Consider the following 27335-nt stretch of genomic DNA (forward strand, 5'->3'; position numbering starts at 1 on the left):
AGGTTTTTGAGAGTTGTATTTTGAGAAAATGTGACAGAAATGTGGATCATTCAATTTGGAGAAGTCTACTTATTTTTAGTATTAGAAATTTCTCAGTGTAAAATGGTAGTTGATGGATGGGTAACTAGGTAATGCAGCCTGTGTTGATCTTTTACCTCTGCTCAAATCATAGTTTAGTTGGTGTAGTGGAGAGCTGTGTAAGAATAATTAGAAATTCAGCGCTTTAGTTCTGCTTCTTTTTGATTTTTTGTTAACAGTGTAATCTTGAGAAGTCCTTTAGCTGCTTTTGAGTTTGTTTTCTCTAGCAGTAACATTTTCCCTGCCTCTCAGAGATGTTATTCTGATTAAATAAGATATTCTGTGAAAGTGAGGTGAAGATGATAAAGCACTATGTACAAAATATATGTTATTAAATAATTTATCAATATATTGTTGATATTTACTTTGATTTTTTTTTTCCCTCTTGTGCTTATGTTTCAGACTCCTGGGAGAGTTGGCTCTCAAGGTTCTGATTTAGATTCATCAGCAGCTCCTATAAACACAGTGGATGTCAATAATGAAAGCTCCTCAGAGGTATGAAAGTAATAACATGGCAACAAAACTCAGTATTACCTAAGGAAAATAGCAAATATTTGGAGTAACAATTGGCAATTTAAACTTCTGTAAGAAAAATTTTCGAAAATCTTTCTTACAAATTGGAATGCAACTTTTGAATCTCACTTGTAGATGGATACTAGTGCCTAGTGGTGAGACTGAGGAAGTGTATATTAAGGCTGAAAAATATTGCCAATTTGTCTTTAATGTTAAAGTTATCTATACTTAATGAAGATGTAAAAATCTGTTGGTAAAGAATTACCAGTTAAATAGTGTCTATTCATGTGTTTCTACTGTCATGAACTACTAAGCTAATGAAAAATTAGCTATAAAATCTATAAATTATTTATCTTTGTATATGACTTTGTAAGAACTTTTTTCTTTGATAGGTTATTAAAAATTAGTGAGATTTAGGTTGTGATGATGGTTGTACATCTATAAATGTAATAAGTTTCATTGAATGGAGGAGTTCCCATTGCGGTGCAGCAGAAACGAATCCGACTAGGAACCATGAGGTTACTGGTTCGATCCCTGGCTTCGCTCAGTGGATTAAAGATCCAGCATTGCTGTGAGCTGTGGTGTAGGTCACAGACACAGCTCGGATCTGTGTTGCTGTGGCTGTGGTGTAGGCCAGCAGCTGTAGCTCCAATTTGACCTCTAGCCTGGGAACCTCTGTATGCTGGCCCTAAAAACAAAAAAAGAAAAAAGAAAAAAATTAATGGAGAAAGTAAGTAAGTCTAAAAAAGAAAGTTGCTTTATTATTGTCATTTTTAACAAATAGCATATGCTCATTATAGAAAAAGGAGATAAGACTGGAGAAGAACATAAAAATCACCCATAATACTACCCCCGAGAGAGCGACACGCTCACATTTTTGCTCTGACAGTTTTAGACTGTTGTGCCTTTCCCGGCTCAGCCGTGCTGCCTACTCAGTCCCCTTTTTCCTAGTCTTCTCGGCTTCTTGTTGGTGAGTCCAATATGTATGTGTTTCTGGATAGGTCTCTCTCTCCACTCATCTCTCTCTTTTGTCTCTTTCTGGCCATCTGTCTTCATGTATATTCACCATAATAAGATCTAATACGACTATGAGAGTGAGACTTGAACTTTATTAAGAGCAAGTTTAAGGAAATATCTTGAAGGAAACCTTCTCAACTGTGTTCGTAATCTGATGAGCTCAAGTACTCATCAGATGTGACCCTGGAAAGGAATTTAGTAATAATTGTTGATCCCACTCAGACCAAAAAAGTCTTCATTGGGTGAGCAGTGCCTCATAATCCTGCTATATTTTCTCATTGGGGTCCCTTTTCTACCCATTGTGATAACTGTACTCTCTCTATTCTCAAATCTTCCATGTGTCTACCTTTTCCCCACCTTTTCTTGGTCACCTTCTATACTACTGAGGAAACAAAAAACCATTAGATGCAGGCTTTCATTTTATCACTAAAACTATACTTGCACTTCTGTTTTCTTTTTTACTTTGGTACGTGAAAGACAGGTCTCTTTTCCTATCACAGTCCAGTCCTTTCTCTTGTACTCTGGAATCCATTCTCTCTCACATTCTCAGCTTACCCTCTCTGCCTCCAGTGACTTTGGTTTTTACCTATGCCACGGATTAGTCTTATCAGCATACAAATACTGCTGCAGATGTGCCACTAACCTGGCAGTCCCTTGCATTAAGTTCGGTGCTTGAAATTCCTCATATTACCCACTAGTGTAAACTCCCACTACTACTCCAACTGAGGGCTGTTGGTGATATGAATTCTTAGGTGGTGTTGTTTTTTCCGTATGGCCAGTGCTGAAGTGTCGACGTGTTAGGTTTTCAATCACTCTCTCCCTACCTCGCTTAATCTCTTTTTCTCGCAGTCCTTCTCTAGGTTGTTTCCTTTTACCCTGAGGCTGGCTTCCCACTTTGAAGAAACTCTAGGTTTTAACTTTGTGCCCTTAGCAGCCATCTAAATGGAATTTGAAATATCATGGTCTCCAGAATTTTAAGAAATAGAAATGAAGCAATACTTTGCTTTGGTGCTCATTTGCATCAAATTTTGTTTATTATTATACTATATATGTGTGTGTGTGTGTGTGTGTGTGTGTGTGTGTGTGTATGTATAGTATCTTAGTAGATGCTATTATAACAAAAATACTGAGAGGCTTAAACAACAAACCTTTCCCTCTCACAGTTCTGGAGGCTGGGATGTTCGGCATCAAGAATCTGGCCGATTCTGTGTGTGATGGAGGCTTGCTTCCTGATTTATAGGTTGTTGCCTCATAGGGCAGTAGGGGTGAGAGAGCTCTCTGGAGGCTCTTTTATGAGTGTACTAATCTCATTCATGAAGGCTCAATCCTTATAACCTAATCATTTCCCAGAGGCCTCATCACGTTGGAGGTTAAGGTTTCAACATAGGAATTTTGATGGTTCGTGGACATTCATTCTGTAACAAATACATACTATAACATAACAGTGTAGTAAGTGATATCTTAATCATTTCGTCGTTCTCATGAGGACTGTTGTTCAGACCATTTAGTATATGGTGTTGCAGAAGCAAATGTCTTCGTTCTCTCTCTTCCTTTCTAATCTGGCTTCTATCCTTAGTGTCCACCAAAAGCACTCACTGATGATCAGCATATTACCAGTCCTTCATTTTCATGCTCCTTTGGCGAGGGAGAGCAGTCTTTTCTTAGGGCTTTTTAGTAGGTATCTGCTGAAGTTTCCAGGTTGCCAGCTTCTCCAGCCCCCAGTTCAGAATGTTTGAGGAGAAAAGAAAACTGGAGTGCTCACCACTGTCTCGGACCTTGGCTCCTGAGATCCTTAGCTGGTCTGCCTTCTTCTCTTTATTTTGCAGAGTTTTCTTATGTTTGTTTTATATGTAATGCCTAGGGATTTCAGCTCTACTTAGCAAGAAGAATAGAGAACTGTATCCATTCCATTTTGTTTGGAACTGGAAATCTGATCATTTTGAAAACTGGAATGTTTATCTTTTTATTAGTGAGTTGTAAGAGTCCTTTATCTGTTCTTGGTGTCTTTTCTTAGGGTTTTGATTGCCTCTTCTTCATCCCATTGGCGAGGGAAGGATTCCTGTCCTAGGCTTATGGGGATAGCTAAACACATGGTTAACCTGACAGTAGACAAATTAGATAGACAGCAGTTTATCAGTCGCTTATACTCCCAGCCCAGGGGAAGAGGACGCTGTGTGCCGTGCAGGGCCACATGAGGACTGCACTTAGGAACAAAATGAGCAACCAGGGGCTGTGAGAGGCAGGGATTATAATATCTGGAAAGTAAGGTGCCCCCTAGTTCCGAAGGAGATTGTGATTGACTTGTTTGAATAATTCCAGGGGCTCACAAGGAACTGAATTCCTACTGCTCAAGGATAAGCAGGCCCTGTGCAAGCTCCTGGTAAAGAGGAGAGCTGTTTGGTTAGAGAACTTTATCTGCGGGAGCAGAGTGGGGAGGGGAACTTACAGTTAAGCCATTTGAAGCTTTCCCAGTTTCACCAGTTGTCAAGGCAGCACATAATACTAGGCCTTACACCATGTTCAGACATATTTGATGTGTATATTTTTTTCTCAATCTGTGGCTTGCTTTTCATTTTGTTAACGGTGTCTTTCAAAGAGAAGATGTTTTAAAATTTGACAAAGTGCAGTTTGTCAGCCTTTTCTCTTATGGCCTCTTCCTTTTGGGTAGTACAAAGGTTTTGCCTACCCCAAGGTTGCAAACCTTTCTCATACTTTCTTCTGATTAAAAAAAAATATATATAGCTACAAGAATATATTGTATAAGACAGGAAATATGGCCAATATTTTATAATAACTCTAAGTGGACTATAACCTTTAAAAATTGTGAATCCCAATATTGTACATCTGTAACTTATGTAATGTTGTACATGGACTACATTAAAAAGACTGAAGGATAAAAAAATAAAAATAAAAAATCATTTTAGTGTGTACATTTAAACCTGTGGTTTATCTTAAATTCTTGTGTATTAGATAGTGGTTGAGGTTCATTGTCTCTGTGTGGGTATGGAAACCACATTTTTGCATATGCTTGTTGCAGTACCATTTGTTGAAAGTGTTACCTTTTCCCATTGAATTAAGTTTTTACTTTTGTGAGAAATCCGTTGACCTTATATGTGTGGTTGTGTTTTTTTATGCTCTTTGATCCAGGCCTAATGAACTCCTAATTTTAAGATGTGCCAAGTGTTTTCTTATCTTTGGACTTTTGTACCTGCTGATCTCTATGCCTTACCTGTTCTTGTTTTTCCTTTTTTCTTGGTTAGCATCTGATTATCCTTCAAGTCTCATCACAGGTAATTACTTTTTCCAGTAAACCTGCCTTGATTCACATGTGGGATAGATGCTTCTTCATGTGCTTCTTGAAAAGTCTTCTCTATCCTTTAGGTAATGATTATTGTTCTGAGATCCATTTATTTATCAAGTATTTATTGTCACCAAACATTGTTCTGGATGCTGGATATATGGCACTGCATAAAATAGTAAAAAAAACTTTATCCTGGTGGAACTTACGTTCTAGTGAGTGGAAATCGGCAGAACTCAGAATATACGGAGGAAGGCAGTTTGTGTTATTGAGAAAAATAAAGCGGGAGGGGGGCATAGAAAGTGTTTGTTTTGGGTGAATGCAGTTTCAAATAAGATTATCAGGGGAGAGATCTCTGAGAAGGTGATAACTCATAAAGAACTGAAGGAAGTGAGGCAGTGAGTCATGTGGATTTCTGGAACAAGCAGGTTGCAGGCATGTGAAACAAGTGAAGAGTCTCTGAGGTGGGAGCATTCCTGGCATGTTGAAAAAATAGCCACGAGGCTAGTGTGGCTCCAGCATAGTGAGTTGAAGGAGAGATCGGGTTAGTGATGTATCAGGCCCACCTCCTGCAGGGCCTCACAGGCTTTTGTATAGACTTCGGTGTTGTTTTACTCTTGGTGAGATAGGACGTCATTGGAGAGTTTTGAGCAGGACAAAAGGACAAAATTTATTTACGTTTTCGTAGGCTTACTCTAGCTGTTGTGTGACACTAATGTTAGTGGGGTAAGACTAGAAGCAGAGAGTGGTTGGAAGGCTTTGCAGTGACCCATGTACACTGTGAGGATGAGACATGAGACCCCTCCCCCCGAAAGTAGTTGTTATTGTCAGTTCATTTAACAGAGGAAATTGAAGATCATATAAGCTACCAAGAGTAGTCTGAATCCAGGAGTTAAGCCCAAGACTAGTTCTTAACCACTACCTTTATTCTCACTTTGTAGTTTCCCTCTTCCTTGAATGATCGTAAGTGACATTAGTGACTGAAGGAACATCTTAGCCTCCCGATTCTTGACGGCATCAACACCAATGCTCTTTATTACCTCTTTTCTAGTTACTCAAGCCCACGACAGTACCTTCCATCTTAACAGGCAGGACGGTTTCAGCTGAAACGTTAAAGTCATATCTCCGCATGTTTTACCTAAACCGCCTATCCTCTCAAAAACTGTGTCCTAGTCTTGCGACTTCTTTGGCCTTGCTGAGTATTTCACAGTTTTCATTTCCTTTCTTCTAGTCTGTCAGCCTTTCTTAGCTTCATTTCCTTTACTCTCTAACCGTACATCTAATGAAATATTTGTTGAGCATTTATAATGCCTCAGGCACTGTACTTAGCATTTTATACACTGTACAGTAACAGTAGAAGAATAGGTGCAAATATCAGCCCCATTTTATTGGTGATGAAACAGATATTTAGCAAAGTAGAGTGATTTTTTTAAAAAGTCATATAGTTAGGATTGGTTGAGATTCAAATCCACATCTATTTTTGACACCAAAACTCATGACATTATAACTTTTATAACCTATTGTCCTTAATCACTGTCTTCAATTAATTTACTTTCTCCTAATACTCTCAATTCTTCTATTCTGTTATCCTTTTACTGTTCCTATCTGACAAAACCCCAAACCATAGATCAGTGTAACAGCCCATATTTTAAAACACAGATATTATTAGATATAGGAGAATTTGGGAGATTTTTTAAAAATGATTTGGCTCATAAAATTAGAAGGAAGAGTCACCTCCTGGAAAGTATGGGTGTGAGCAAGAATGGGATCTTAGGCTAGTGGAATACAGTGAAGACTAAAAATTACTTTCATTTTTAAGAATTTAAGAACTTTTCTTATTGAGAGCATTATCTTACAAAAAGGTATTTGTTAACACCTCCAGTCATTTCTTGATTTAAAATAAAAGCTAGCTTGTCATCCCAGCTTTCAGATAAGTAAGGACGAAGTATCGTAAATGAAAAGAATGATAGTATTCTCGCTAAAGCAGCTGGTTACTATTAATAAAATTGAGCCAATGGGAATTTATAGCATAAGAATGGAAACTAATTTCAGAGTCCTGCTTTGGATAGGTCTTTCACCTTTTGTACAGTTTCTACTTGAAAATTTCTGTGTACTAAAAAAAGATGTACTAATTATTTTCCCGTTATGTCTATTTTCGTTGTCTATGTTTTGTTTCACAAATAACTTTTTGTGTATATCCTCCTAAAAGTTGTTATTTCACAGGGTTTCATCTGTCCATTATGTATGAAAAGATGTGTAACTGCTATTGATTTGTCGGAGCATTACCAGAAAGTGCACGCTGAAAATGAGACAAGAGGACAGGAACTTCTTAATGACTCCAGTGTTACTGTGGGTCCTGTATATTTTGTTTTAGCAGCTTGGTTATGGGTTGCTCAAAATAGCTTTGTTTTTCCTTGCCTTGGTGTTGCTTAACTTTTTATGCTACACGGGACTATGGATTGCTTTAATTATGCATGCTTTAACAAGGTTCAGTAAGGAAAAGAGGCTCTGGGGAAGTGGTTTGGCAGTTCTCACTGTTTGTAGCTGTCTTTTTGTGAGTCTGTAAATAAATATAGAAGCTTCTTAAGTTAATATTTTGCATACATTTTGCCATGAAATTTCAAATATAAAGTGAGTGTTTATTTCAACATTTATAAATTATATCTTTTTATTTAATGTTTTATGAATGAATTGTTAAAATGCTTTATTGTTACATAGAGGACTTTGCACATGAACTGTTGCTATCTTTATTTGGGAAAATATGCAGCATTGGAACCTGAATCTACCACTGTTTTAAGTCTTTGTTTTGATTTTCTAGACCTGTTTGGAATGACAGAATGATACACTCTTATAATTAATAGGGGGCCACCCAAATGTTTCTCTGTGGTGTTTGAGGCTAGTTCCTGGGGGTGGGAGCCAGTGAAGGGAAATGTTGACCATTTTTAGGCTGGAAAATTTTTCTCAGATGGTCTTGATATATCTCCTTCCTTTGAAAATCTCTACAGTATTCTAAAAGCAGAGAGACATAGCTTTTGTAAAAAATTCTTTTATAAATGTCATAAAAGAGTGAAACTTTTTTGTTGTTGTTGCCTTTTTGCCTTTTCTAGGGCCGCTCCTGCAGCATATGGAGATTCCCAGGCTAGGGGTCTAATCAGAGCTGTAGCCGCCGGCCTACCCCACAGCCACAGCCACACCACGTGGGATCCGAGCCATGGCTGTGACCTACCCCACAGCTCACGGCAACGCTGGATCCTTAACCCACTGAGCAAGGCCAGGGATCAAACCCGCAACCTCATGGTTCCTAGTCGGATTCGTTAACCACTGAGCCATGACGGGAACTCCAAAACTTTTTTTTTTTTTTTTAACCATTAAAGGAAAAAAACATCAGACTTACTTTTTTCCTGTGAGACAATGATGTATAAGAAAATGATCTCACCAAACCTTTGCTTGTTTAACACATTAGTAGAGTACCCATTTTGTGTCAGGTATTTTGGTAGGTAAAGGAGATAAAAAGATAAATAAGACATGATCTCTGCGACAGGTTTGCAAGATATATTTGCAAAAAAGAGTGCAATGTCTAATCAACTTGAGAGAAACTGCTGAAAAACTTCAGGAGGGAACAATTAAAATAATTCTCTAGGGTGATGGGGAAATGGGTGCATATAGGCGGATACCAGTTGAACTTGCTGAAGCATGTCAGCAATCATAGAGGCATAAAAGATTCTTGGAACTCTGCTTTAGTTTTTTATCAGTTGTCTTTCTTCCAGAACACATGGGTCGGCTTTTCTTTATGGGATGGCAAAAATCAAAAGTGGCAGTCTTATCTACCTGTCACTTAATTAAGAACTTTCCTATTAACTGAAAGAACACTTGGTACAATGATACCACAAGTATCATGAAGTAGGTTCTTAACTACAGTGGATCTGTGAAAGGATTACAGGTCACTGAAAGCTAAGAATAAGGAGTTTATTGCTTTTGATCTTAAGTCAGCTGTGTGTGTGTACATGTTTGTTTGTGTGAGTTGGTGAGAAATTTGGAATGATTCAGGAAAAAATGCAGCTGGCTTTTTTTTTTTTTTTTTATTTTTTGTCTTTCTGTCCTTTTATGGCTGCACCCATGGCATATGGAGGTTCCCAGACTAAGAGTTGAATCAGAGCTGTAGCCACCGGCCTACGCCACAGCCACAGCAACTCGGGATCTGAGCCACGTCTCCGAACTACACCACAGCTCACGGTAACACTGGATCCTTAACCCACTGAGCAAGGCCAGGGATTGAACCCGCAACCTCATGGTTTCTAGTCGGGATGCATTTCCGCTGTGCCACGATGGGAACTCCTATTTTTATTTTTTTTTAATTTTAATTTTTTTTTTTTTTTTTTTGTCTTTTTAGGCCACACCAGCAATATATGGAAGTTCTCAGGCTAGGGATTGAATAGTAGCTGTAGCTGCCTGCCTACACCACAGCCACAGCAACGCGGGATTCGAGCCACATCTGTGACTTACATCACAACTTATGGCAACGCTGGATCCTTAACCCACTGAACAAGGCCAGGGATTGAACCCGTGTCCTTATGGATATTAGTTGGGTTCCTTACTGTTGAGCCATGATGGGAACTCCTGGCTATTTTTAGTGTTTTACTGTTCTAAAGTTATCTATTTAGCAACCTCTATTCCCTTGAAGATAGTTAAAAAAAAAAAAATAAATAGTCTCTTAAAATCTAGTATTAGTATCACAAAGTCCATGTCACGGGATATCCCTCAGATATTCATTCTGAGCTTATTTTACTTTTATTTTAAATGGGTGATGTGCTTTAATAAACTTTTTTCCCTTAGTCTACCCTTCCCAACCATATCAGGCTAGCATTGCTAGAAATAGCATGTGAATAATTTTTACAAATGACTGTTGAAAGTCAAAACAGGGTGTAAGAAAAACTGTAAAATATGGGTACAGAAATTAAAGAGGTTTGCCAGAATTAATAAAGTAGAAGATGCCCACTCAGTGATTAATACTCATGCTTCTGAGATGTTAAACAAAGGTTTAATAATATCATCTATTTAAGAAGATGAGGAAGTACATCTATATATATTTTAGATAGATTTATTTTTATCAGAAACATCCCAAAGTTGAAGTTTTATTTAAACATGCAAGCTCTAATCACATGAAAAATTCACTTAGGTGGAGTATTTCACTAAGTATATATTACTGAATTTCTAAAATTTCTGCTTAGGGATGAATCAGTTCTTTTTGGAGTATTAACCTGGAAATGTTTAGAAGCTTTAAGAAGGTATGGGTACCTTAATGTGATCATTAGCTTTTTGGCATCGTTAGGTGTGTAGAACCCAAACCTGGAAGTAGAGACAAGAGTCAAAAAGCCGAAGTTGTGAAGATTATATCGTGTAACTGGGGTGTGGATTTCCTGGGAAACACTGTAATTTGTCTTCTACTTACCAGTAGAAGCTGACACACAAAAGAGAAATGACAAGCTAAATATCACAGGGGTTTATGTGTTGTTGCACTAAGAGCATGTTAACTAGTGTGGTACAACAGTTTTTAGGTAGAAGTTATAAAAATGCCAGATAGGGAGTTCCTGCTGTGGCTCAGAGGTTTATGAACCGACTAGCATCCATGAGGATGTGGGTTGAGTCCCTGGCCTCAATCAGTGGGTTAAGATCTGGCATTGTTGTGAGCTATGGTCACAGTGCATCTCGGATTCTGTGTTGCTGTGGCTATGGTGTAGGCCAGCGGCTACAGCTCGATTGGACTCCTAGGAACCTCCATATGCCATGGGTGTGGCCCTGAAAGATAAAAAAAAAAAAGAGAGAGACCAAAAAAAAAGAAAAAAGAATGCCTGGTAACGCTTAATATAGAGCCATTATGAAATATGGCGGTCGATCATAGATGGCTTTGCAAAAAATGCATAACACCAGCTAGATTAACACATGGGTTGGGAGCATTCATTCATTCAGAAAACAATTCTGAGCATCAAATATCTTTAGATCCTAATGGCCTTATTCTGAAGTCCCAAGGCAGTACTTCTGTCTTTGCTTATTTTAGAAGTTTCATAGGCAGTACTGCATTCATTCACCTGCAGTGCCCCGCCTTTCACTTTGGCCCCATAATCAGAATATACTTCTGTTTCCCAGTGTAGCATAACTGTGTTTCATACCTTTTCCTACATCTTTGTTAATGCTTCTCCGTTTGCTTTTAGAATTCCTTCCTTTCCTTTCCTTTCTTTTCTTTTCTTTTCTTTTCTTTCGTCTTTTTAGGGCTGCTCCCGTGGCATATGGAGGTTCCCAGGCTAGGGGTCCAATCGGAGCTACAGCTGCTGGCCTATGCCACAGCAACGCCAGCTCCCAGCCACGTCTGCAACCTATACCACAGCTCACGGCAACGCTGGATCCTTAACCCGCTGAGCGAGGCCCGGGATCGAATGTGAGTCTTCATGATTCCTAGTTGCATTCATTTTCGCTGAGCCATGACGGGAACTCCTAGAATACCTTTGTTTTTGACAAGAAAACTCCTATTCATTCATTCACAAATACATAATATATATGTGTATTTGTATATATTTTTGGAAAGCATTAACCACTGCCACAGGCAGATTTGGATACCTCTTTTCTTGGGTTCCTGTAGTTCTTTTATATATACTTCTACTCTACCATTGTCTGGTAATGTTATGCTCAATGAGCCTTGATCCTGCCATATAAGCTGTATAAATGATAAGTGAGGGTATGTTTTTTGAATGGCACCCAACGAAGGAGCAGAAGTTATTCATTTATTTGTAGTTTTTATGTATCCAGAGTACTTATTATTCAGCTCAGTCTATTTCTTATGTTTTACAGTTTGCATGCTGTTAAAGCTCTTCTATATTTGCCAAATTTGCCCTACAAATTCATTTCTGTTCCATAAATAAATACACTGTGTAGAAAATACATGGTATGTTCAAAATACAATGTTAGCTCTTAGGGAAACATAGATTAAAAGCTTTATGTTATGTATTACAGTGAATGTAGAAACTTGACAAGCTGATGATGATAATGCTGGAGAAAAAAGCAGTGAATGCAAAGACATAAAAATGTGTTCAGTGTAGTTGAAGCATGTTGTCGAGTATTCAGAGATCAGACCGAATAGGTCACTGGGGGAAAACACATGCAGGACCTTGTGTACCATAGCCGTATAATAGTTCTAGGATTATTTATGAGTTTATAAATATTTTATAGGACTATATATTAATTTTCAGCTTTTGTAGTGTTAATCTTAATTTAGCAAGGAATTTGCCAACGGGAATACTTCTAACCGTTGTAGATACGCTGTGGTAATTATGAGTTATTTACATTATGTTTTTTTCTCAATGATCAGTGCTTCATATTCTTAATTTTTTTGGTTATCATTCTTGTGCAGTAGATTGGAGCAGATATTATTTTGCTAAGGGGGATATCTAGAGAGATGGAGGACATAATGGTGAATCTTCTCAGCTGGACTTCTCGATCAGAACTGACTTCTTAGATTAGAATTTATACCCTAGCCATTAATTTTTCCAACCTAAAAGAAAGTTGTAAGGGTTCTAAAAATATTTTGCAACCAGGGCAGGCAGTGTGATGTACCTTTGCACAACACCAGAATTTGGGTTTAATACCATAAATTGTAATTTAGTCAGTGCCACCATTGGGCTATGAATAATACATTTGACTATATTTCATAACATACAAGTGATTATTTTGCATACAGAACACTATTTTGAAACCTTTTCCTACCCCTTTCTGTAGGGTTTCATATGTCCCCAGTGTATGAAATCTCTTGGATCTGCTGATGAACTTTTCAAACACTATGAGGCAGTTCATGATGCTGGTAATGATTCAAGTCAGGGAGGAGAAGCACTTGCTCTGAAACGGTACAGTATAATAGTTTTGAAGTCTAATGTAATGAATGCATGCAATATCACTGTTTAATCAGGAGTACTTCGCTTGCGAACATAGTAGTGTTTTTATGTTATTTAATTTAAATCTATCTTCATTTAGCATGGCCTTCATCTTTTATTATTATAACCTCTCTTATCTTTGACCAATAACGATCTATAACAGCATCTACAACATGGTTCAGAGATTATATTTTTAATGAAAATTGTGGTTTTTTTTCAAAAGCCTAAATTGCATTTTGCATATTGTTCTTAATAAAGAATGGTATGTATTCTCTGTTTAGAAAATTTTATAGGAAATTGTTAAAATAATGCATTTGGCAAATAATTAAATTTAATAAAAATTATTTTTGGCCACACTGCGGCATATGGAAGTTCCTGGGTCAGGGATCAAATCTGAGCCACAGCTGTGACCTACACCACAGATGAAGCAATGCTGGATCCTTAACCCACTGCGCCAGGCCAGAAACCGAGCACGTACCTCAGCAGCTATCCAGACTGCTACAGAAACAATTCCAGATCCTTAACCTGCTGTGCCACAGTGGGAACTCCAATAATTATTTAAAAAATTTTCTTTTGTAGTCACCAATATAATAGCAAGCACAATACACATCCTGCTTCTTGCCAATTTTGCTTGACCATTTTAAGAATTAAACTAAAATGTAATCACTTACAGTATCATTCAACAGTGTAACTTTACTCTTCCACTTCTGTTGGTGTGAACGCTTGTCTTATGTCCCCACCAAGGAAGAAGAAAGCTTGATTTTACTCTTTTTTCTTTTTTTCTTTTTAGGGCTGCACCCATGACATATGGAAGTTCCAGGCTAGGGGTTGAACTGGAGCTGCAGCTTCCCTCCTATACCACAGCCACAGCAATGTGGGATCCAAGCCACATTTGTGAACTACACCACAGCTCACAGCAATGCCAAAGCCTTAACCCATTGAGCAGGGCCCGGGATCGAACCCGTCTTCCTGGATACTAGTCAGGTTCGTTACTGCTGAGCCACAGCAGGAACTCCCTTGATTTTGTTCTTGTAAAAATTTTTCTTCATGTTTTTCTCTTAAAAAAAGTGCCTCTTAGTTGGTTAATCTGCTGTGACATGAAGAACACCACATAAAGTATTATCTTCTTATGGTTGATAGATAATTTAAAACTGTAAAATATGGTTGTTTTAATTTATTACAATATGTGGTTAATCTAGTGCTTTTGGGAAGTCTAAATCTTCCCTTTTATGTCACTATTAATACTCTTTCAGATTTTTTTTTTTTTTTTTTTTTTTTTGTCTTTTTAGGGCTATACCCTGGCCTATGGAGGTTCCTAGGCTAGGGGTCAAATCAGACCTACAGCCTTTGGCCTTCGCCACAGCCACAGCAGCTTGGCATCCGAGCTGTGTCTGCAACCTACATCACAGCTCACAGCAACGCCTGACCCTTAAGTCACTGAGCAAGGCCAGAGATCAAACCTGCATCTTCATGGATGCTAGTCAGATTCATTTCTGCTGAGCCACGACAGGAACTCCTCTTTCGGATTTATATGTATTAATAATTTTAGGTACTGTTCTTTTGTCATTTGTTAAAATACATGCTTATATATCATATGTGAAATACATACTTATATGTAAATATTGACATTTAGTGTCAGTTTAACAATTTTCAGATATGGATTAGCCTAGTACATGAACTTTCAATGAAAAAACATCCACAGTCTACCCTTGTTCTTGCTTCTTAACTTTCATCCAGTGTTAAGCTCACCTGGCTTATGTTCTCCCTGAAACTGCTTTCAAACGTCAACAGTAAAAAAAAAAACAAAACAAATGTGGATTATTTTCAGTGTTTGTCTTACCTGACCTCTGTTTTCATTATCTATTACTTTGTAGCAGTCTTCCCAAAAGAGTAGTTTAAAACTGTAACAGTGTATTACTTCTCATGATTCCTTGGTTTGCCTGGATGTTTAGGTTACGTAGACTTGGGTGCAGGGAAGGCCAGAAGGTCCAAAATGACCTTACATTTATGGCTGGGAGATGACAGTGGATGCTGGCTGGGTGTCAGGGGGCTCAGTTCTCCTTCCTGTGTGTCTTTCTTTTTTTTTTTTTTTTTTTTTTTGTCTTTTTGCTATTTCTTGGGCCGCTCCTGCGGCATATGGAGGTTCCCAGGCTAGGGGTTGAATTGGAGCTGTAGCCACCGGCCTATGCCAGAGCCACAGCAACGTGGGATCTGAGCCACGTCTGCAACCTACACCACAGCTCACGGCGACATCGGATCGTTAACCCACTGAGCAAGGCCAGGGATTGAACCCGCAACCTTATGGTTCCTAGTCGGATTCGTTAACCACTGCGCCACGACGGGAACTCCCCTGTGTGTCTTTCTATGCAGTCGCTTGGACTTAGATACCAGCAGTAGGGTTCTAATGAAGAGCATTTCCAGAGGAAAGAAGCACAAGCTGCCAGTCCTGTTTTCTTTTCAATTTTTAGGGCCTCATGTGCGGCACATGGAAGTTCCCGGGCTAAGGGTCTAATTGGAGCTGCAGGTGCCGGCCTACATCACAGCCACACCAATGCCAGGTCTGAGCTGTATCTGCAACTTAACACCACAGCTCGCGGCAATGCCATATCCTTAACTCACTGAGCAGGGCCATGGATTAAACCCGCATCCTCATGGATACTTAGTTGGGTTCAATTCCACGAAGCCACAACGAGAATTCTGCAAGCTGCCAGTCTTTTTAAGGCCTGGATTCAGAAGCGTCAGAGTGTCACTTCTGCCCTGCCATATTGTGTTGGACAAAATAGCCACGGGACTGCTCAGGAATCTGAGGGCAAGCTCAGATTGAAGAGGCCAAGAAGTAAACTCTGTCTTTTAGTGGATGAGTGGCTTTTGTTGATGGAAAGGGAAGAACTTGACGGCAGCTATCTTTGGGGACTATTTATGACAATCTGGAAAATTTGGTTCTTCTGCTCTCTTTCCTTCTACTCGTTCGAGACAGCATACTATTGTGGTAATTCTTTTTGGGTCTGTATAATGTGCGCCTCTTCCTCTACGTAATCTACCTGGGTAGTATCCATATCCATGACTTCCTCCTAAACTGTGTAGCCAATCTAGATTTATCTCCCATGTTGCCTATGGTATCTTCTTTTCCATGTTCCAAAAGAACATCTCTCTGTTGCCATTTTGAAACCAAGCTTCATTATACTGCCTTCTAAACCTGCTCCTTATTGCTTGTTACTTTTTTCTTGTTAATGGCAAAATTACCTTTCTGCCCAGTTACTAAAGCCGGAAAATTGGATATGTTCATTTTTACACATTTGCCCTGCTTCCCCAATCTGATGTCACAATGTTTAGTTAGTTCTATATCCTTAACAGCTCTTAATAACTTTTTTCATCTTCCCTACTTATTTTAGACTTCATCATCTTTCACTCAAAAATATTTTTCAGTATTTATAGTTAACTCTGTGCCTTCAGTCTTATACTCTCTACTCTCCATAATGCTTCCTCTGTATTCTTTTTTTTTTTTGCTTTTTAGGGTCGTACCAGAGGCACATGGAGGTTCCCAGGCTGGGGGTCGAATTGGAGCTACAGCTGCCGGCCTACACCACAGCCACAGCAATGCCAGATCTGAGCTGCTTCTGTGACCTACACCACAGCTCATGGCAACGCCGGATCCTTAACCCACTGATTGAGGCCGGGGATCAAACCCGAAACCTCATGGTTCCTAGTCAGATTTGTTTCCACTGCACCACAACGGGAGCTCCTCCTCTGTATTATTCTTAAAATGGAACTTTGCTGTTACTCTAAATATTAACTTTCACTAGTTTTCGTTGTTTATGGAATAGTCACTGTCCCTTTCCAGGTTTATTTGTTACTGTATGTGTTCTTCCCATCTTCCTGTACCTCTCCAGTTTCTGACAGTTACATCTGCCCTCTGTAACATACTGGGTAACATGGCCGTGGGCAAGATAGGTCTTCTACATCAAAAGCTTACATAATTTAAATGGGTCATGGGTCCTTTTTGTTTTAAAGCTCTCAGTTTAACAGTTTAAACATGAATTCCCGTCAACATCAATCACATATTTGAAACTCATTGCATTCGTTCTTTGGGGTCCAGATTTTTAAATCGTATGTATGGATAGCATATACGGAGTATGAATTCAATGGGGGTTGTGGGGTGGTTGTGATAGAATGGGGGGTTCGGTGTGGTGTGGGTTCGTGGGGGGGTGGTGGGTGAGACGGGTCGGATGCGTTGTGGTTGGGAGGGGGTACAGTCGATTCGATAGTGGAATCATATGCGGAGAAGAAAAAATAAAAAAAAAAAAAAAAAAGACAAAAAACAAAAAAAAACAAAAAAAAAAAATTCAAATGGTTTAAAAAATTGTATGATGGGACATTCCTGTTGTGGCTCAGCACAACATGAGGATGTGGGTTCGATCCCTGGCCTCACTCAGTGAGTTAAGGATTCGGCATTGCCATGAGCTATGGCGTAGGTTGCAGATGCGGCTCGGATCCCGCATTGCTGTGACTGTGGTGTAGGCCAGCAGCTGTAGCTCTCATTCAGCCCCTAGCCAGGAAACTTCCTATGCCACAGGTACAGCCCTAAAAAACCCCCCAAAACCAAAAAAAAGTTGTATGGTATAAATTGACTCCTTGCCACCTCTTCCTCCAGCCTCTTATTTTTCATGTTTCTTATGTGTATTTCCAGAGAGAGTCTGTGCATATGTACATACACACATAGGCTTACATTGGGGACAATAAAGAAATATATAAATATATGTAATTACATAAAAGAGCAGTTCTGCCTTGTCCTACATCCTTTGTTTCTCTGTGTATCTTTTCTTTCTTGCTTTTTTTTTTTTGGTGGTGCCCTTGGCCTGTAAAAGTTCCCAGGCTGGGGATCAAATCCAAGCCACAGCAGCAAGCTGCTGCAGAGACAATGCTGGACCCTTAATCCATTGTGCCACAAGAAAACTCCCCTCTGTGTACCTTATGGATTGTTTTATGTTGTTGCAGATAAAGCTATTTTATTCTTTTTAATGACTGCATGGAATTTTATCATTTCCTACTGACAAGCATTTAGGCTATTTCTAGAGTTTTGTCATTACACATGTTTTTGTGGACGTATCATTTGCTCATGTTTGAATATATCTGGAAGATAAATTTCTGGAAATGGAATTTTTGCATAAAGTTTCTCTTTAAAATTTTGATAGATATTTCCTCACTGTCTTGGTAAATATCCTGGATTGTTTCGGTAGGTTACACATTTCAAAAGTCTTTCCCTGCTAGGCACATTACTTTCACTTTTTAAAAGTGTTCAGTGGCACTTTTAAAAAGATTAATTGGAGTAAGTGAACCACCCAATCAGAAGTTGAATTGAAATTATCTTCCCCTGTCTTCCTTCCAGTTTCATTCAGTTTAATACGAGTCATTCAAGTATATTGTTCTTAATTCCTCTCTTTACCATTTTACCTTATACACACAGTTGGAAGATTAATAAAGAGAAGGGAAAACTTAAAACCTACCCAAACTTTTCTATACACATATAAAGACTAAGTTTTCTCCATCGGACCTTTGGTTTCTACAAATCAGATAAGTTCATAGGGCCACATGGGAGAGAGGGAGAGATGGGGACCCCTACCCCCAAAAAAAACCCAGAGAAATGAAAACTGTCATAAGTAGGCATTTTAAGAGTCAACAAAATTAGCAGGAATCTGTTAGCTAGTTTTGCTTTGTATTTAAAGGTTAAAGATGTCAGCTCAGAGTTTATCTCCGACATGAAGTGCTTCTAGGTAGAAGTGATCACTATCTTTATGCCTCTGTTTTTATCGTTAGCATAGAACTAATGGTCCATTGTCTTACTTGTTTACATGTTCATTTCCCCCATTAAACTGAACAAGTTGAGAGTCTGGCATGGACAACTATTTATATTGAATAATGAATTAATTCTTTGCGTATAATTGGCTACAAGAGGAAGAGGACTCATTTCTCCATCTATTATATTTTTCTTTCTTGGCAGTTTCCTTCCTTTCCTACTATTTTTTAAAAGAATTTTATTGGAGTGGAATTCCCTTGTGGCTCAGGGGGTTAAGGATCCAGCATTATCCCTGCAGTGGCTCAGGGCTGCTATGGCACAGGTTCAACTCCTGTTCTGGGAATTTTCACATGTCTGGGCATGGCCAAAAAAAAAAAAAAGTGTTAAACATTTTTTTTATTGAAGTGTAGTGACTTACATATTGTGTTAGTTTCAGGTGTATAAAAAAGTGAATTATTTATATATATATCCGTTTCCTTTTCTACTATTAACTCTAACTCTCCCTTTACTCTCTTCCTCCCTTTCCTGACTCTCCCTTTCCTTTCTACCTCCACCCCTACCCTGGAGAATAATTCTCCCACCAGTATGGCCCATTAATTTTTATCCTTTCCTATATACTTGCGCTTGTATGGACTTGGTCTTCTGCATCATTAGAACTGGTCCTGTTCTAGTCCCTTTATACTAGAACTGGCTCACTTGAGTATTCCCAGTCGGCTCATTCCAGGTATTGTATCTTCTACCCTGGCAGCGATTGGAGTGGCATGGAGCAAGACGAGTCCCTTTTTCTGCTGTTTACAATCCAGCAGGGGAACGCGTGTTCCCATCTCCAGAAGAATAATCCCAAATGGTGTTTTCCCATGCAATCTCTCTCCTGCTTTAGGGCCTTGAGTGGTCTGCTAGCCATTCTTTGTCAGACTGACCCTTAGATGAGGGGAACGGAATGTGAGGTTTTGACAGGAAAGAGCCTTTCAGAGTCAAAGAAGCCGTGTTGCTAAAGCTAAGTGAATGAGCGTGAGAGTGGTGAAGCAGAGACTAGATTTTGCAGATTTTATAGTCCTTGTTAATGAATTTAGATTTTACACTAACTGCAATAGGAAGCCACTGATGCTTATTGCTGGTAAATTAGTGGGAGACATTTTGCTTTTGACTCAGGCACTTGGCAGTCAGTTTTATCATTTCCGTGATAAAATATTCTTCCATTTATAAACAGTATGCTTTAGGAATAAAATTATTTTCCTAAGGAGCTCATATACATAAATCTACAATAATTTTTTAAGAATAGAGAAAAATAGAATATTAAATATGTACAGTCACTACCCATGACTTGTTAAAGAACATTAACTTAATTCATTTTTTTCCTCAATTTATGTTTAGAGATGACATAACACTACTCAGACAAGAGGTCCAAGACCTACAGGCTTCACTTAAGGTAAGAATAAGAATGATTATACTTGTTTATTTTCAGCATTTCAGATTAAAAAAATCCCTTAACATTTGCTAATTAAGGCTTGTTCTTTCTTTAGGAAGAAAAATGGTACTCAGAAGAATTAAAGAAAGAATTAGAAAAATTTCAAGGACTGCAGCAGCAAGTAATTGCTTTTAAATACTTGAAGTGTGTTATTTGTTGTTTATTTTCATTGTTAAAAATTAAGTGTAATACTTTCTTGTAATAGAGTGGATTGATATGAAAAATTTCCTAATTTGTTTCTCATGTTTAATAGCTTACATGTGTATTTTTAATAATTTTAATAAACGCAAACCAGTGTAACCAGTATAAGGGAAGCTCTTATGTAGCTCTTTAAAGTGCTCCATTAACAATCAGTTACTTAGGAATTCCCATTGTGGCTCTACAGAAATGAATCCATGAAGATGCAGGTTCAATCTCTGTCCTCGCTCAGTGGATTAAGGACCCAGCGTTGCCCTGAGCTGTGGTGTAGTTGCAGATGTGGCTCAGATTCTGTGTTGCTGTGGCTGTGGCATAGGCCGGCAGCTGCAGCTCCCATTTGATCCTTAGCCTGGGTACTTCCATATGCCACAGGTATGGTCCTAAAAAGAAGAAAGAAAAAAAAGAATCAGTTACCTATGGATTATTTTTTTATACCAGGCTGTATTATTATTATTTTCTGACAGTATACCTGTGTGATTGAAAAATACAGGTTCAAACAGTGGCAAAACTCTTCAGAGCATTCGTGTTGGTGACAAATTGGAAATCTCTAAAATGTCTATTATTAGGGAAAGAACTATCTATTATTAACTTCTTATAGTTTATCTTAGTGGAAATTGTTTAAAAACATGGGGAAACTATTATATTAATGATGTTAGAATTTGAAGAACAGGGTAAAATAGTTATCTGTTTTTGTACACACACGCAGATGCATGTGCACGATACAACTTTACATACAACTGCATATAAGGAAAAGAATATGAAAATCACGGTGGTATCAAAAGTGGTTATTTTGAGTGATTTCATTTGATATCTTAGATTCTTTATATAATATATATATAATGTTCTTTGTACTTTAATGTATTTTCTAAATAAGTGTCTTAAACAATTATAATTTTTATACTAAAATTATTTTGACTTTTATACTAAAATTACATAAAGAATCATAGAAAAATGAATTTTACCAAATACATATATAGTTTCATTTATAAGACTAAAATGAATACCGTTTAACAATAGCGCTAATACTTCTATGAAGTAATTTAGCACATTGTGACTCCCAGTTAGTCTTTTTGCTTTTTTGTCTTTTCATCAAAATTTGCCCTTTGGGGGGTTCGTGTTGTGGCACAGAGCGTTAAGAATCCAACAGTGGTGGCTCAGGTTGCTGCAAAGGTACAGGTTTGCTCCCTGACCCAGCAGTGTGGGTTGAGGGGATCCCTGGCCCGGCACTGTGGGTTAAGTGTTCAGTATTGTTGCAGCTGCAACTTGGATTTTATTCCTGGCCCGGGAGCTTCCCTGTGCCCTGGGTGCGGCCATTAAAAAAAATTTGTCATTTGAATTAGAAAAGAAAAACAAGCAAATGGGTTACAAATATCAGTCTTATTACTACTCAGCTTCTATAATTGAGAATGCTTTCAAGGGGTTTTTAGTAACCTAAAATAGTTACAGTTCTGGTACTCATGCTTAACATAGATGCCATTAACAAACAAACATGGGCTATATTATCTGTACCTGAAAACACAGAATTGTTTCCTCCTTTTGAGATGACTTTTATATTTATAATAAATTAAATACATTCCCAAAGTGCAATTGCCTTGATAAGAAATTTACCTTGAGGAAAATAATTTTAAATATTGATGATGATTAATAATGAATATGTCTAAATCCAGTGTGTAAGAAGATAAAAAGTGAGGTATGCTATGAGATGCCTTATTAAACTCTTTCAGATATGTGTAATTCCTTAGCATATGGAAATATGTCTAGTGGTATATTATTTTATTGCTAATGCATGTGTTAAATTAAACCTATTCTTTACTTCTGCTTCTTTTAATGACAGTTTATAATCGTGAGTTAAAATTTTTGTTTTTAGCTTCTGTAAATTTTCAACCATTATAGGATTGACTCTTGCCTGCTAACTTGAGTATTTGCTTTAGAATCTCTACTTATAAGTTTAATAATTTATGTTATTTATTAACTGATAGAATTTAAGATGCTATATGTTGCAATTTAATATGTGTTAACATAAAACAATTATTAAAATTACTGAGCTACAGTTAGATCATTATGCGAGACTGCCTAGTGGTACCTTAAGAGAGTTGGAAGAACATGAGCAGGGCAAGATTTGATTTTTATCAAAACCTTGCTCCTTACCAGACAGAATGTGGCTTTCAGATCTTTTTTTAACATTGATAATTGTAATAGTATTGTCTTTTTCTTTTAATGCATTTGTTTATGTCTTGTTTTCATTGAGGAGTTGAAACCTGATGGAGTAGTGGCTGATTCATCAGCAGGTAACTTTACTTAAAGTTGCTATTTTTTCATTTTTATTTTTCTTTCTCATAGCCCTTTTTACTCTCTTTTTCACTGATGCTTTCTACATGAATTTTGTTTTGTGGTTATACTTGATGACTTTAAAACAGTGAAAATAACAGTCATATTCTAGGCTAGCCTGTTACCTGTAAATTTCATAATTTAATTAATTAATGAAATTTTAGTGCTTTCTTAGTTCATTATAGTCTGAAGTCATAAATTACCTTCTAGAATATTACCCTGATATGGTTGTTAGTGAAAATTTAAATCTATATTGAATAGTGATGCACTTTTTTCTCTTGAAGTAAAAAAATTATGGAACTGTTCTCTGTAGTGTACTGTAACTGGCAGAATGTTTAATGAAAAATCAAAATTATATTTTGAGATTAGCTATTTTATTTAATGTCGCTCTGAAATTTCTTTTCTTTATGAGAATGAAATATTAAGAGTTTACTGCATCTTTTAATTGATTATTTTATTTATGATCTTTATTGTTCTTAAAACATTTCTAATTTAAGACCTTTATTGTTCTTAAAACATTTCATTTTGTATTATGACACGTTTTATCAGAGGAGCAGAATATATATTTTTGTCAGTTGAGAGATGTAGGAAAATAATTGAAATGTGAAATCAAAATAATCTTTAAACAAATATTTGTAAATTATTTTTGTATGATTGCTAAATATTCTTTTCATTTGCTTTATATGTTTGTAAATCATAACTTGTGCCTTAAATAAATCATCTCTGCCTCATTCTTAAAACGTGAAGATACTCTGCTTATAATTGGATAGTAGGCTCATGTTGATTGTCTTTAACTCCTACAGTGACTATAGTAAGTTTGTATGTGAATAACTATTATGTCTTTTTTTGTAGAACTACAGTCTTTGGAACAGCAATTAGAAGAAGCCCAAACAGAAAATTTTAATATTAAGCAAATGAAAGACTTATTTGAACAGAAAGCAGCCCAACTTGCCACTGAAATTGCAGGTAAATTAAATCAGAATTTTTTTTTTTTTAACCAGTAAATCAATCTCATTACCTTTTTGCCATTGTATATCCAAGAAATGAACATTGCATTTTAGTGTGGAAAGCATTTGTTATAGCCTATGGTGGTGATTAGTAGAATTTAATGATAACAGAGTTGCTATATGAGTTTTTTTTTTTTTTTTTTAATTCTCCCACCTCCTCCCTTCAAAGGACTGATTTTCTCTGTAAAATTCTTGAAATTTAGACAAGATGAATTTTCTTTTGAGGAATGCTTGAAGATTAGCAAGTAACATTTTGAAGAAGTTAATATAGTATAAATTTGACATTTGATTATGCTAGCGATTACGTGGAATTTTTTCAACTACATGCTTTTAGATAAAATATTGTATGTGATTAAGTATACATTAAAATGCTAATTAGTACTTAGCGTTTTGTGGAATTTATTTTGACAAAGACGTGATCATTTTAAGTTTATCATTTGATGTAATCAGAAGTCTAATTTTATTGTATATATTTATGGTTATCTAAGGAATGTGAATTTGAATTAGCAGTATATAGATATGCACTGGAATATATGTGAATTTATAAAACTATTCTTCCTTAGAGTTAATGTAATGAAACTGATTTTTCTATAACTGTCCTTACTTAGACATAAAGTCAAAGTATGATGAAGAAAAGAGTCTTCGAGAAGCTGCTGAACAAAAAGTGACACATCTAACAGAAGAATTAAACAAAGAAGCAACTATAATTCAAGATCTAAAGACTGAACTGGTAATTTAGAAACCATTTATTAGAATGTACCTTACTTGAAATTGAAAAATGAAATACGCTGATGAAACATTTTTAAAAGTATAGTTTGAGTAAAATGAAGAAAACAAAAGACTCCCTTTAGTTTACAACCTATATGTATATATATTGTGTATGATTTTTAAAATGAAAATGGAATTTTATGATGCATACTTTATAAATTAATGTTTTTGTTTCTATCTTAGTATCATCTGTCTTTTTTGATTTTTCCATGTGTGTAGCTTTGATCTTGCCATCCCTTGAACTTTAGTTTTATAAATCTACCTACTTTTAGGATACTTCTGATATATTTTTTTTTTAGCTTACATTTCCAATTCAGCAAGTACATCAAGTCATATTCTTTTTGTAACTGTATTTCTGTCATTGGCATCATATATTGTCAGTACTCTCTCCAGGCTTAAAAACTTTGGCTCTGTCCTTCCTCTTTTCTGTCCTTTATGTAGCACTCAATAAATATACAAATAAATGAATCAACTGTATTCAACCTAATTATGCTTATCTGCTCCCCCTTCGTGTCATTACCAGTTTCCTAGGATAGAAAATGAAGGAATTTAGCATTTCTCAAGTAATTGTTGTTACCAGTGGTTGTATTTGTGAAGGAGAGGAAAGAAGGTAAAGCACGGAGGATGGCTGGGGATTTGCTGTTTTGCCCTTTGAGTGGTCCTGTCAAATATGAAGTAGAGCAGGGAAAGTAGAGGGTTGTTGGGGGAAGGCATCCGCGTTGGATGTTTAGTAATTGGTGTTAAAGATTGTATTATTTTGATTTCTTTTTAGTAAAACCATTTTTAAAGTGTGTGTTATTTAGTTTCACTGTAATTTTTAGCTAAAATGTTTTTTTCACAGCTTCAGAGACCTGGTATAGAAGATGTTGCTGTGCTCAAGAAAGAACTGGTCCAAGTGCAAACTCTAATGGACAACATGACCTTGGAACGTGAGAGAGAATCTGAAAAACTCAAAGATGAGTGCAAAAAGTTACAAGCAGAATATGTTAACTCAGAGGTAATGAAGCTCAGTGCACCTACCTGAGATTGACAACTTGTTGAGTGTGCACTGTTGCGTGAAGCCAGGATTTGAGATTTTTCTGAGTGACCTATCAAACAGTATCTGCATTTCTTTCATTTGGTCTGAGTAGTAGTTCTACATAGTCAGTATGGTCTGATAGTATTTTTCATCTTTGCTTTATGAATATAGACCTAGAATGTTTGTATAAAAGACTATTGTTCTATTTAATAAATGATGTATAGTGTGGAGAAATGATATTTAAAAGTTAAATTTGCTCCAAGCTAGTCAATATGTAGTAAGTGGGTTTATCTCGTTTTAGTAGGGATAAGGAAAGTATGATTTCATTTTCTTCTTTTGTATTACCAGTGTTGTGTAGAGACATTTAAGAAAGACTGTTTTCAATAGACTTGTTTTTCATTTATCAGCTGTTGAATTATGTGGTTGAAAGAAGTCTTTAAGACTGGATTCCTTCATAATTACTCTGAGTTTTTTCTCTTCCAGGATAAACATTTTCAGTTTTTTCTACTATTTCTCACATAACTTTGGCCTATACATCCCTTACGTAATTATGTCAGCATATGCTAAGCTCTAGGATATGTAGTAAACACACTTGCTTAAAAATGCTATCTTTTGTTCTTTCTGTTGTATCATAGGAGGCATTTTGTTATCTGTTTTTTTGTTTTGTTTTGTTTTTTAAGGGCCATACCCACAGCTTATGGAAGGTTCCAGGCTAGGGGTCGAATTGGAGCTGTAGCCACTGGCCTATACCCCAGCCACAGCAGTGTCAGATCCAAGCCATGTCTGTGACTTACACCATAGCTAGCAGCAATGCTGGATCCTTGACCCACTGAGCTAGGCCAGGGATTGAACCTGCATCCTCGGGTTACTCGTCAAGATTCATTTCGGCTGAGCCACAGTGGGAACTCCCAGCAGACATTTTGTTGTAACTATTACTGTGTTTAGTTCTTAAGCGCCCTCATTTGATGTGATGTGGACCTCGTCTTCCATGTTTTCATTTTAAAAAGTTAAGGTAGAGTGACATTTCAGTTTGCGTCTCTCTCTCAGAGTTTTTCAGCTGATAGTCTACAGGCCACTCAGTTCATAATTAGCAACGTAGTACTGAGCTGTGGAGTACAAATATTATAGATAACCCATGCCATCTTTTATTTTACTTCCTCCTATATCGTATCATCGTGGGAATGGTGAAGGTTGATGGGTATAACATGCATAGGCGTGTGAAGCTTTATGGTGCGTATCACTTCAGACTTTAAAGCTCATGAACTTTAGGTGCAGATTGCCCAAAAGTGATCTCTGTAGCCTAATAACATGTAATCCCACAATTTTTCGAATAATTTCAGGGAGTTCACGAATTTATCAAAGCCAGTGAAAAGCTCCTCATACGTTAATTAAGGAAAGCCTGAATCAAAGAATTCTCATAAGGAAAAATTCTATTCAAATAATGCTAGAGTAGAAATACTTGAACCTAGGTGAATCTAGTGTTTACTGTGCTTCAGTAAGTTAATTACGTTTAACTCTGTAAGCCAGCTATAATGGAAAAAATTAAAATCATTATAAAAAATTACTTTTGATTAAATCTGCCTCCTTAGTAATATTTCTCAAATTAAAAAAAATCTTCTCTTGATTAGAAAGATTCTTTGCTAGTATTTGAAATTTCAAAACAAAAGTCATAGAGAGGCTCACATCAAATCATAGTAATGGCACTTTTAGAATATATCTATTTTATATCTATTTTAATGTGCACTCTTCTCTGACCTTTTCCAACTGAGAATTATGGAGTTATACATGTTCTTGTTATACAAGTAGAGTTTGAATGACAAGAAGAATTTCATATATTTACATGCATTTTGAGAAAAATATATATGGGAAAATATATCTGAATAATATTTTATTTAAGAATTACTTTAAGGTAGAGGATTTTTATAAATT

The 27335-nt window shown here is 36.9% G+C and overlaps 1 protein-coding gene across 1 annotated transcript in view; it reads left to right on the forward strand.

The window, feature by feature from the left end:
* The window catches only part of EEA1 (early endosome antigen 1), a 125308-nt gene that overhangs the window by 36064 nt on the left and 61909 nt on the right, over nucleotides 1–27335 (forward strand). The window contains 8 exon segments of the mRNA XM_021091260.1: nucleotides 481–573; nucleotides 12674–12798; nucleotides 19994–20048; nucleotides 20143–20208; nucleotides 22534–22573; nucleotides 23466–23579; nucleotides 24229–24350; nucleotides 25230–25385. Of these exon segments, the coding sequence (XP_020946919.1) occupies nucleotides 481–573; nucleotides 12674–12798; nucleotides 19994–20048; nucleotides 20143–20208; nucleotides 22534–22573; nucleotides 23466–23579; nucleotides 24229–24350; nucleotides 25230–25385 (771 nt within the window).

The sequence above is a fragment of the Sus scrofa genome, chromosome 5, assembly GCF_000003025.6.
Source record: "Sus scrofa isolate TJ Tabasco breed Duroc chromosome 5, Sscrofa11.1, whole genome shotgun sequence".
Taxonomy (NCBI): Eukaryota; Metazoa; Chordata; class Mammalia; order Artiodactyla; family Suidae; genus Sus; species Sus scrofa.